We start from the raw sequence: 13241 nt of genomic DNA, 5'->3' as shown, positions 1-13241 counted from the left end.
TTTAATTGTAGGAAAAAGGTTTGTTTTTGTTTTTGTTGAAAACACACAAAGTATCAGGTAAAAACTTGGTATAAACACATGGATGCATGTTTCAGGGAAGAACCACACTGCTTTTACAAAGAGGAATTATACATAGTTATGGTTACATTCCCTTGCAAGTGTTTCTCTGTGCTGTATGTCAGGCAAACCACGTAATAAATGTGCGAACATTCAACGGATATTCTTAATTTATTTTCTTCTTCCTTAATTGAGTTCTTTCTGTTCTAGTAGTGCTTCATCCTGACCTTCTCACAAGCAGCAGCACATACAACATCAGACATAAGATCTGTATACCAAGAAAACATACAAAGGCAGCTGAATCTCAGTAGGTGAACCCTAGACCGTGATGTTGAGTTAGAAGTTACTGTTGGGTTTTTAGGGTCAAATAATACCTCCAAACGAAAATGCCAAATATATATTTGGCATGCCACCTACAAAAGCAAATTCCCCAGATGAAGCTTATAATCAAGTAAGAATTTTTAAAATAAGCAAACTAAAATAAAATAATACAACATTAATAACAGTGACTTGGAAGGGAAGCCTAGTACATGAGCAGCTAGTTTGGGAAGGGTTTTTGGCAGAATGAAGCAAAACCACAGATGGTGATCATATACTGCATCCTGATATTATATGCTCTTGGTTCACTGAAAAGTATTAAAATAGTTTTTTTCCTTTGTTGCTGCAGCTATATTAATAATGTTCATATTTATGTGTTGTAAGCATTCCTGTCCCAATTCCATAATTCAGTGTCCTCAAATAAGTCTTCCATCTAATGGCACCCTAACAGCTTTGAAAGGCTGCCACAACAGACACTATACGGCGTATCATCGGACCAATAATTAAATCAATCTAATCAACAAATTAGGCTACATCACCTATGACTCTAAGAAAATGATGGAGCTGAAAGACTTTTCACATTGTAGATGTAAATACATGCACATTTAAATATTTAATGCGTTGGTAGTTTTAGTAACGTCCTAGTAGTTAAAAAGCACTTGCAGTATTGGAAATTCAAAATGTGATCATGCTGGTTCATCTGACAACTTTTTAAGTTGCTGTAACTTAAAGAAGAAACAAGTCAGAGATCAGCCTTTTCAGCAAAACTCCTTCAGAGTTTCACAGCCCGAGAAGTATTCACTCCTCTCAAGTGCACCAAGGGTAGAATTGTTGACAGAGGGAGAAGAAGGAAGAAAAATCTTTAACTATTTCAAATCCCATATAATAATTACATTTCTGGGTATATTTCAAAAGGTAACTCCTCTTTTTTCCTGAATGACCACAACATGACAAAGGGCTTAAGCAGAGAGAATTAAGCAACCAGTGATATATTTCTCTTTAAGTCATACTCCCTACTCAAGAATTGCTCTAAGGTTAGCAATTACTGACTTCATTAATTACCAGCTATATTTTCCTGTCATATTCCACTGGTAACAGAAATATATGAATGAAGTGTTTTAAGATGTGCTGCTAGAAAAGGTCCTAGTTTTCCTTCACAGACATCCATGCTAGACACTACCCACAAAAGCACTACATTCCAGACCCAGTGACAACTTTCTTTCTACAGAGAAATTGAAAAGGTGTTCCTACTTCAAACACTGTGACTGTAAAATATATTAGTTCTAAATACAGCTATTAAGACAATGTACTTACTTAGGCTACTCAGTTGTCTGATTATATTTGCCAAGGAAATATTGGTGACACATTCCAACTCATTCTTGATACCTCGGGGCAGAGCTGTGTGGCACAAGTGCCTGGGGTCTATGTTCCTTTTTACCAGAGGCATTCTGAAATGTATCAGAGGACCAGCAAACCTGTGAAGAAAACAGACACAGTACTGTTACAATTTTAATTGTAAATATTTTACATTCAGGTTATGTCTGAAGTTAAATTGACTAATCTTAACAGATAAAAATAGCTCCATAGTACTGATAGAATTCCTTGCTCTGTGAATACCTAAATATTTTCTTCTTTTCCCAAAGAAAGATTATTTAATTCTCTCTCTTTAAATCTTTACCTGATTCAGAGTCTACTGAAGTGCCGAGTAATTTTTTACTGTTTCTGTTTTTTCCTAACCCTCCCACCCCCCTAAAAAAGACAGGAAAATCTCTGCAGTCCAAAACCATTAGAGAAAGATTGTGTTCTTGATGGACTACTTCCTTATTCAGTGCAAGCAAAGTCCAACAAAAAGTCCTTTTGTTATGAGGTCAAAGTCGAACTAGTAGTCATCGATTATAGTTGAAAGGTAGGTATGACTCATTCATTGTGTCATGCTACCAGCAGGAGTCACCCTTCTAATCTGAACACCACTTCTAAATCATACATAGTCAAGGTAGGGAAAGGGAAGATGTTGCCCTTCTCCCTGCACTGCTACTGACAATTAATTCACCTAACAATGCATCTTCTAAATATGAAAGTCTCCACAGTAGACTTGTAGTGCAATTCCCTCCAGGACTCAGAAATCCTACCCCTTCACAGTTTTCAAATTCAAATGGTAAATACATCAAGAGTCTTCACTAGTTCTACAGACAGCATAAGAATTGTCTCAGGCTGTGAATCCCAGGCTGATAATTTTCTACACCCATGACACTGATTGGAAGGAGTTTCCCAGAGGGCAAGTTACATCCCTCATCTTATTAGTGCTGCTTATTAAGACCCGTTTACTAAAATGCTTCTTCACCAAAAGCTGATTCCCTAAAATTCTGTATTTTTCCATCATTTGTCATGTAACACTCTGACAAAACTCCCACTTGACATACAGAGAATGGATACACTTGGTGTAACTTATATTCTCCCCTCCCACTGCAGAAGAGATTACACTTTCTCCAGACCAAAGGAAAACAGGTTTTCCACAACGCAACCCATATGCAGTCCTAGTTCCTCAACCACCCAGCCTGCCTGTTTCATCTGTCCTCTGCTTAGAAGTTTTACCCCAAAACTCAAGATGCAGCCAGGCTTTGTGTAGAGCCACAGAATGCACTTTCCCTACAGTATATATTTAGCCACTGTTATCCTTACTTGGTCAAAACTGAGAGGGTGTTTTTGCATAATAGGATAAGATAGAGGTGAAATTTTGCTGACCTAGAATGGCACAGTGAATTAGAAGATGCAAAGGTGACTGTAAAGGAGTACTTTCACCTCGCAGACTGCTTAGATTTCTCCTTGCCTGGTTTCCTGGGAGTATATTCTTTCACTGGAGCCAGAGCTCATCGCTGAGGGACCCAGGTGGGATCCTTAAAGTGCACCTGAAACACTCTGTGTTTCCAGGATCCGATTGCATCTCATTCATTGCATTTTAACATCATGTCTACCACCCGTATTTTCTTGACAGAACAATCAAAATACTCTACGCTTTTTATTTATTTTCTAGAAATATCCCAAATCTTTCTAGCCACCAAGTACCTAAGTCCTGAAAAGCTAGACTTTACACACCAACCAAATAAAATAAAAAGTGCAAATCTGAATGTGGTCTCAGATAGAAGCAATGGAAAAGTGTTCATGAACATTTAACTATAGGTTCATTATCATGGTTCCCCAAGAGAAAATAAAGGAACTGTTCTGTCCCTGTCAAAGAAACACATCAAATGATATGTGAGCAATGTTCTACAGAAGCAATTAAATATTAATTCCAAATTTGAGCCCTTTCTTGATTACTGCTTTAATGACAGTGTTGCATAAATACCAAGTAGACAAGTCTTTTAAAGATGGTCCAAACAAGTATGTAAATAAACATTTTCACAGAAAAATTTCACACTTTCAACATTTTCTAATATCTGAATAATGCTGTTGTGGGTGTCCTATACAAACTCATAATATAACAAAAAAAGGTAGCAGTAGGAGCAGTAAGTATGCTGAAAGGTGTAGTTTTCAAAGAGGAATAAATTTGGAAGGGAAACAAACAATAGAAGATATAACTGACACCTTCAAAAATATTCCTGATGTTTGAAAACTATGCAAAGCCTAAAGAGAGGATATTTACCAGATTCCCACAGAAACAAAAGAAGGGAGGCAACAAAGGAAAATACCACTTAATTATGCTTAAAACAAAGGAAAAGGCATTTCACATAATGTTTAATAAATTCTGAAACTAATTGCCACAGGATGCTCTATACAACAAAAGTACCTGCTGGTAATTTGTCCACTACGGACCACATATTCTTTGCAGTTTGTTGCAACACTAGAAGGTCTTGATGGTTCCTTCCCAATTGTAATTAGCGATCCCAACACAGGGAGTAACAGGTGTGCAACAGCAAATGGAACTTTACTGTACTCACACAATTTCTTCAGTCCTATAAAAGATATTTTTCCCAAAGTAGTTCATAAAAAGAAAGCTGAAAAAAATCCTGAAAGCACTATGTTTATTATATAGCTTTAGAGCTGTGAAAGAGGAAAAAACAAAAAAGGCATTGTTACAATCTCTTATATCCTTTAGGCGAAATGTAAAAAAAAATGCACACACCCTCTCCCCCCCACTCCTCCCCCCCATCCCAAACCATGCATTACTCAAGTCACTGGGGCAGCAAAGGAAAACTTCATTCCTAGATCATGAAATCCTGTTACCATGTCACTCCCAAGTAAGCCCTGGAAAGTGTTGGTAACGCCAGGCAGGCAGAAGAGAGAAGCAGCTTGTCGGTGCATAAGCAGATCCCTCGGTTGAGAGGTTACATGACACCTCCTCAGAGGTTTGCAGCTCTCCTGTCACACAGCTCTCCCTCCCCTCAGCTCCGCTGCTTCCAGGCTCAGAACGCAGCAGGGCGAGGCAATCCTCAAACACAGCTACCTCCTCTCCCCTGCAATTCCATGCAAATCTTTGGAGGCAGCTCTTCTGCAGTGAAGTAGCACTAGTTTGCACTCAGTTAACTGGAGTACTTTACTCCATAGTGATCTTAAAATGAAACTCCTCTTTACAAAGAGATGCCCATGTCTTTTGGAGATCCACTATTGAAACTCTTCTGCCCCACTTCCTATACATCCTTTGAAGCACTCTGAATCCACTTGAGAAGCCAACTCTAATCTTCTTTGCAAAACCCTTTGCTACTTCAGTTGCACAATGGCTGGCACAAACTCATCCCCCTCACATATGCTTCCAGTATGAGTATAGAATACAACTGTGTGTACATAACAGTTATGCCTAATGTTTTTGTTAAGCTACTATGCTTTCATATGTGATTTTTCAGGAATTAGGTAAAATGCTCGAGTTGCTTTTCAATTAGTTCCTATTACTTAAAAAACTAGCAGAACAACGGCACTAAAGAGAGCTAATTAAAATGTTTTCAGAAGAATAGCCTTAATGACATTTGATCACACTTCTTATCAAAAAAGCAAGTTGCTGAGTGTACTGCACAGTCCTCTTCAGCTATTAGGGTCTTAAGAGGTGAGTGAGATTTCTGTGTCTCACAGCTCTCCAGCACTGCTGGCAGCAGCTCAGACACCTGCTCTCACAGGGTACCTGCTCCCCATGCCCACAGCCCCTGGCTCTGAGCAGGACAGTGTCCCCGGCTGCTGGTGCTCAGAGAAGGCCCTGGGGAGCACTGGGGTAGGACACAAACCACCACCTTCCCTTCATCACCCTCCTGGAGGAATATTTCAGAATTGCAAGATGTGTGGAGAAATGTTACATGGTTTACTAGAAGCTTATGAAAAATCTGAGATGTCAGTAGTTACAGTAATGATTCAGGTTTTCTAACGAGTACAGGGAGACAAGTAGGAATGAAAGCACAACAATAAGGTGGGGAAAATGAACCCTGCCCCACAGTTTAACTAAAAATTAAATTTCACTTCAGTTTCTTTTTCAGATGACTAATGAAATGTCATGATCACATGGTTTTTATTAATGAAAGTTTACTTCTGATTAGGCTACATTTCATCCTTACTAAAAATGTCATTATTTTCTTAGCATTAATGAAAGATATTAATCTATTATTTTTTCTATAACATGCTAATAATCCAGCACTGAATGCCCTTGCTTTGATGGAGTCAAATTTATTTCCAGCCATTTCTAGAGTATATCTTTAGACCTCAGTATTACAATATTACTTGTAATTTTCCTTTAACAATGTGAAACAGCAATGCCTTTCATATGCCCCATTTAATTGATCACGTTCCAGCTGCTGGCAGAACAGACCACAGTTTCAAATGCAACAATCAATTTAACACTTCCTCCACCCACCCTAGGAAACACAAATAGAATATATAATAGTTTTTATATTTGCTTACATAATCATGTACTAACTGCATCTACACTATACACAAGCTAATAAAAAAAAAAAACTTCAATGTGTTAACAAATCTGGTAAAATCAGAATTGCGTAAGTTAAAAAGAAACCAAGCTACTTCTCCTGGCAAATTTTCTTTTAACTGTATTACAAGACATCATAAGTCATACCAGTTGCAGAAAATCCAAAGATGAAGCTCTTATAATGCACTCTTCTACTATGAAAGGCAAATGTGCAAAGAATTTGCATTCCTTGTTTTTCTGCAGCTCTCACTGCAAGATCAAGATCAGGTACAAGTTTAACAAGAAACAGACACCTACAGTGTGGTGTCCTTCAACAAAGTAGGCCACAACCACCTATTGCTGAGTCAACATAACGATTTTAAAACTCTAAAGGCATTTAACATCCCTTAAAGGATACATCTCAGATCTGACAAGATGACAACTGACATCTTAAATTGGCAATTCAACAGAAATGTGTTAAAATTACAGTTTTGAAATCCTTTCTGTTTTTGAGCCATGTCACAGAATGGAAAACCTTGGAACACTTCCCTCAAATCTCAGGCTTCTGCAACTCACTTTGAAAAATTTTTTCTAACTTCAACTAACTAGGAAAAGACTTTATTGCAAATAAAAAAACATGTGAAAGCAAATAAATGAGGAATATATTACTGGAATGTGATGTTGACATCACTGCTCTTTAAGAACGAGCATAAAATGAATCATTGGCATCATAAGACCTCCTATACTAGATTGTCTATTCAAAAAAGTTGTTACACGTTTATAGAATCATAGAATATCCTGAGCTGGAAGAAATCCATCACAATCATCAAGTCCAACTCCTGGCCCAGCACAGGACACTCCAAGAATCACACCATGTGCCTGAGAGTGTTGTCCAAACACTTCTTGAAGTCAGACAGGCTTGGTGCTGTGACCACTTCCCTGGGGAGCCTGTTTCTGTGCCCAACCATGCTCTGGGTGAAGAAACTTTTCCTGATATCCAATCTAAACCTCCCCTGTTTCATGCTGTTTCCTTGAGTCCTGTCTCTAGTCATAAGATTTGGTCAACCTAAGGAGCAATGCCTATAAAGGGCATAGAATGGAAGTTGATAATTTCTTTTTTCATTAAACCACAGAGTCACCACTAAAATATTTCATATTTCCTTTGTAGTCACAAAAATGAAAAATACTGTTCCCCAAGTAATAACAGCAACAATCTCTCAAAACATTCTCTAAATATTCTGTTGTTGAACTATGATAAGATTATTTGGGGATAGATTAATATGTCAATGAGTCACTGAAGGCTCTAGCTCAATAACATTGTATAGGAAAGCATTTCATTAGCAGGATAGCAATTAATAGATTGCAAAAACCAACGTACTTCATATAACTATAAAATATATTTTAAATTAATTTGCAATATTTATTCTGTATTTAATATTGACTGACTTCTGTATTGTATTAATTGTCTGGGGCAATTAGTATTTTCCTCCTATAGAACAAGCTGTAATCATATCAGCACATCTGTCACATCAGATAAGCAGAAAAGAGAGCACAGTCACAAATACGGGTAGGACCTTGAGTTCTACTCAATCTCTAAGGCATAATTAGAGTGTTAAAAAATTATTTTTCAGCTACTACCATCCAGCCAATTTTCTCTCAGATGTGTATCACAAGACTACAGTCCCTCCCCTATGCCTGTATGCACACCTGCACACATACCCACACACTCGTCTTTAAAGCACACAAAAAATATTTGAAAATCCATTTGGATTTGATCACAGACACAAGCTACAGCAACATCTACTTCCTTGTCAAAATTTAGAAGTTTAATATTTATTCAGCTAAACAAATGAAAAAAAGGGCAATATTTTACACAGGAAAAGAAAAAGCTGTATTTTAAGCCCTATGTAGCTTGTGACTACCATGAATTAGTATTGTCAAAGTGAAGGCAGTTTTGGCAAGCTATGGGTAGAAAGAAATTGAGAGATTAATAATTTGTATGCTGACTTTTAAGAGCTTTATCTGTGATAAATTAGCTTTTCAAGAAAATCTTAAATAGCCACTGTGAGTGAGATGGCTCTGGTGAGTGTCAGCAGAGTTCTCAGTATGGGCAGCAGTGCAAAATACAACTCCCCAGTAGAAATGCACCAAGTACAACCTCATTAACAGAAACAGCAGCGACATTTCAGAGGAGAAAGTTGACGTATCTGCTCATTATTACAGGGGCTACCTCAAGTCTGAGAGGAAACACCAGCATATTTTCAGCGAGTGAAGCTGCAATCTGGGTCAAGTCAATGAGCTCTGTGTAACAAAATCCACCATCACAGCAGGCAGCAACCACTCCCCACCCCGTGAGTCCAGCCCCCAGGGCTTGCACATCATTTCCCATTCTGCTGGGGAAAATAATTTACCTTTCCACACTGGCTACAACCAGCTCTTTAACTTTGGGCTTTCCCCAGTGTCCCCACTCACTTGTAAGGAATTCCTCCCACCTGTGTTTTGTTCAGGCTGCCTCTGGCCCCTTTTGTCCCAGTATGCAGGTGGTGGAGGTTATCACCATCATTTATACATTCCTCCCCTCCCCTCTCCTCCTCTCTTCAAACCCTTATGAAAAATTTCACTCTGATGACATGTACAGAGCAAAAGCTTAAGGTATCCTAAATACAAGGAGAGAATATTCAGGTCAATATTGGTTTCTTTTCCCCAATACAGGTTCAAAATGCATTAGGGTGAAATAAACAGCATGTGGATTTTGCAAATCTCATCCTGAACCTTAAGCAGAATTCCTATGAGTGACATGGAATTCACAAACAATTCAGAGTGAACCAGCTTACTAATTGTGGCTTTTCAAGACAGGTCCTTTTATACAAGGGTAAACTCAGCTTGATTTCACATAACTGAAGTTTTTTCCTTTGTTTTCAACTATGATTTTCCAGAATATAAACAAGTACCTATTGATTTGTCAATTTATTAAGCATCAGATGTTACTTCCTTCATTTTTCACTACCTTCCCAACAGCTTCCATCTTACTATGTTGTCTTTTAAATCATTCATGTCGACCTTATCAAATCCACAGCAAAACCAAAAAAAAAAAAAAAAAAACCAACCAAAAAAACCCAAAAAAAAACCCGGCCATCATTACTGCTGTTGTCTTGCCAATAACTGTAAAAATATCTCTGTTCACCTTAATAAAGAAGTTATTTAAATCAAAATGCTATTGGAAAAATTAAAAAAAACCAAAACATTTACAACAAATCAGGTTCAACACTACCTACTCTGAACAGCAGGACTGCTGGAGGCAATAAGGCACTAAGCCAGTTACACTTCTGGCTTACAGACAAAATTCAATGAACAAAGTTAAGATGTGACACTGTTTAGCATGTCTACAGCAAGAAACATTTAGACTTACAAATTTCCTTCACATTGGGTATGTTAAGCAAAAATAGAAATAAGAAAACTGTAATCAAATTTTTTTTATAACAGCTTACTTCCAAAATACATATAACATAAAAAATACAGAATACACAAAGGCTAAAATTTCTGATGAAAAAAACTCACCTAGGTGTATTAAAAATTAAAATACACCACTAAGGATTTCCAGATGTTAGATGTGAGTTAATCGGTATTTAGGCTTAGTTTTCCTTATAATTCTACTTCTTAGTATCTTGAAACTAAAACTTTTGTTACAGGTATGATGACCCAATCTGTTAATGACCTGTTATATTTTTAAGTTACAAAACAATAAATAACCAGAAACTGGATAGAATAGAATTGCATTCTTCAAATCCAAACCCTAAGGCACAAAATACTAATCACCAATTTCTTTCCTTCCAATATAGCACTAAATTACAGTGAAGACTTATAAAATCAAACTTGTCACTTGTTCACAGAAAAGATGAGAATCATTATACCCAAACCAGCAAAAATTGCAATCATAGTTTACAAAAAAAGACAAACAATAACAACAACAAAAAGCAAACAAAAAAAACCAACCAAAAAACCACAAAATTAATGAAATTAGACAAATGTGTTCATATATTAATGGAGAAATATTTAAGTCATATGAAACCACATCTCACTTTATTGTTAAGATATTAATCAAGAAAAAATAGTGACTTCTTGCACTTGTATTTCTATTAGGTTTTCTGAAGAAGTTAATTTAAAAAATAAAGAGCATATGCATAACATACATGTACAGACACATATGGCTACCTCGAAATAGAAATACTTTAAATTTTTATATGTAAAATTAGAAAAAGAGCTGCAAAATTTCTTATCAGCATTACTAAATATTATTCAGAATAGCCTTTACTCATTAACTTTCTCCTAGTGAGCTCCTGTCAGGTCATTTGATTAATAACAATTTTGGAAGTATCCCGGGTTCTAATTTAGGTACAGCCAAGAATGCTTAAATTAATTTTTGATTACAAGTTTTTCTCTTTTCCCTGAAGGCTAAAAATGTATTAATGCATAACATAGTATGGAACTTGAAATTGCTTTTTGAGACCTATGTTTTATCTGATGATATTTTTTCTCTCTGCATTAATCTAGTCTCCCTGTTAACAGTTTCTAGGTATAGTGTGTAACACAAAAGCCCTGTGATGGATTGCACCAAAAGATCTTTATTATAGTCTTGACAGAGACAGATAACTAATTCAGTGTTAATTTAAAATCAAAACCTTAGTACCAGAACTAAAGGTACCTTCTCTGTGGTTTAAGTATATCTTTACATGCTACCTTTGAAAATTTTCTACAATTTTCCTTGAAAATAAATATTCCATACATGAACAGTTACCTCTGTTACATAGTCCTCTGTCAATCCAGGATAAGACCTATTACAAGCACTCGTGAATTTTAAACAATCTTACAAAATCTACCGAATGCACATAAAAACCAATGCCAATACACTTCTGTTGCACAGATACCACAACCTGCTTTTGAATGGACAATATTTTGTGGCAGCAAATGATAAATATTTAAAGGAAAGGTACCTGAACTGGCTGGCTGCAAAGCAAAGCAGCCTGGTGGGTACTGGGGGGATTGAGGAGTTCCAGCCTGGCTCCGGCGCTGAGCGCTGTGTTCCCCATGGGCACGGTCCGGACAGCTGCCGGAGCTCCTCACTCCTAGGGAGCCCCAGGCTGGGGCTCTGCTGCCCGCAGCCAACACCTCCCTCCCACGCTGCCACTTCCAAACGGGCTGGCTCTCGCACCCAGGCATTAGAATTCAACACACAGTGCCCTGCCCTAACAACAGGGCTGGCCTTACAAAGGAAACACAGACACGCTCCCAAACTGCCCTTTTTCCCCAGACACAAGTGGAGAACCCCCCGAAGGCAAGTGATTAGGAAATAATTGTTCCTTTGGTACCAAGCTAGCGCGGGTAAATATTAAATTATGATGTGCCAAAAATGAAAGAAATGAGTTGCTGTGCATTGTGAGGAAAGGAAGGAAGGGGAATACAAGAGTCTGGGCGTTGTGTTGATATTACTGATGAATCTGAGAAAGAAATCACATTTTAATCAAATAATAAATGATTTTGGGAATCTACAGTACTAATTAGACCAATGTACAGAGGGCTGTGACTATGAAACATCACACAATGAGGGAGCTACTTAGGCAGTTCCTGTATATTAATCCAGCAGTATTAATTAGTACTCCCTTACTAAACTAAGTTACAGATGTCAACAATGACTATTGGCTTTTTGTGCCTCAATGATGTCAACAATGACTGTTGGCAGCTTTTTGTGCCTCAAAACATCATTAAAGATTTGAAGAAGTGACGTTATCACCACAAGAGCCATGAAGGAGTCATGTATTTAAGAACAAAATCTTCCCTGCACTTTATGCTATGACACCAAGTGTCTAGATGCATTTTATGCTTAGATACCAAACCCACAAATGACAGATTATTGGGTTTGATTTTCTTTTTCACAGTTTTAAAGAAAGAATTAAGATACATCAACGATGAAGGGGGATATAAAGATGTGTAATAATCATCTTATTACGACTAGCTGAGCTTCTTTGTAGATTAATTTCCCTCCCTTGTGAACAATGAAATTCCTGAGAAGAGGATTTGTTGTAAAAAATGTCAATGCAGAAAAACAACATTTTTCCCTGTCTACTGCCATTTATGAGCCATGCTGCAGAAAAAAGGTATTAACATCTACAGAGAAATTGTTTGCTTTTGAACTGAAATGTCAATAAATATTTCACAGTCCAGAAATACTGATGAGGATTTAATAATGATTTATATTACTATAATATATAAAATATAAAAATAAATACTATTTTAATAATTATTTATACTGTGGCAGGCTAGAAACAGATCATTACATCATTCACCTGGTGAAACAACAAAAGTTGTTCCACCAGGTGAAGTGAGTTAAAGACTTGCTAAGTGAAGACTGGAGGACTCAGACATACCAGTTTTCTACGCAGTGAAGTGTCATTTGGGACTAATTTTTCCATTCAAATATCATCATTTTAAATAGGGTATTTCCAGTAATTTCTTGGGTAACCTTTTACAACCAACTACATACCACACATACAAAAATGTGTCAATTCTCCCTCTTTCCTCTGAGCTTTGTTTGCCTATACTTTCAGATTACATACATTAATTATTATTTGTCATTGTTTGTAACATTCAGGTATTTATAGATGCCACACACTTTCTGTGCTAGCAATTCTACTAAGCTATAAATGTCTGTTCTTATTTAGCAGAAAAAAAAATTGAGGGGTCCAGATGAGGACCACAGAGGTGGATCAGAGAGCTGAAGCACCTCTCCTATGGAGACAGGCTGAGAGTTGGGGTTGCTCACTCTGGAGAGACAGCTCCAGGGAGACCCTACAACACCTTCCAGTACCTGGGGGCTGCAAGAGAGCTGGAGAGGGACTTATTACAAGGGCACGTGGGGATAGAAGAAGGGAGAATGGCTTTAAATGGAAAGAGTTATAGTTAAATAGGTATTTAATGTTTAGATCAGACATTA

General features: G+C 37.2%; 1 protein-coding gene across 5 annotated transcripts in view; it reads right to left on the bottom strand.

Moving 5' to 3' along the window:
* WASF1 (WASP family member 1) overlaps positions 1-13241 on the bottom strand; it is an 87362-nt gene that overhangs the window by 26604 nt on the left and 47517 nt on the right. For 3 of the 5 annotated variants that reach the window (XM_036380446.1, XM_036380444.1, XM_036380443.2), the window contains exon 2: positions 1690-1850. In XM_036380446.1, the coding sequence (XP_036236339.1) occupies positions 1690-1822 (133 nt within the window). In that variant the 5' untranslated portion in view covers positions 1823-1850. Of the gene's footprint in view, positions 1-1689; positions 1851-4159; positions 4271-13241 lie in introns of those variants that run through there. The other 2 variants (XM_036380447.2, XM_054514211.1) reach the window with 1 other exon arrangement.

Source organism: Molothrus ater, chromosome 3 (genome assembly GCF_012460135.2).
Source record: "Molothrus ater isolate BHLD 08-10-18 breed brown headed cowbird chromosome 3, BPBGC_Mater_1.1, whole genome shotgun sequence".
NCBI lineage: Eukaryota > Metazoa > Chordata > Aves > Passeriformes > Icteridae > Molothrus > Molothrus ater.
The sequence above is the reverse complement of the archived record's forward strand: the minus strand, read 5'-3'. Positions and strand labels throughout refer to the sequence as shown.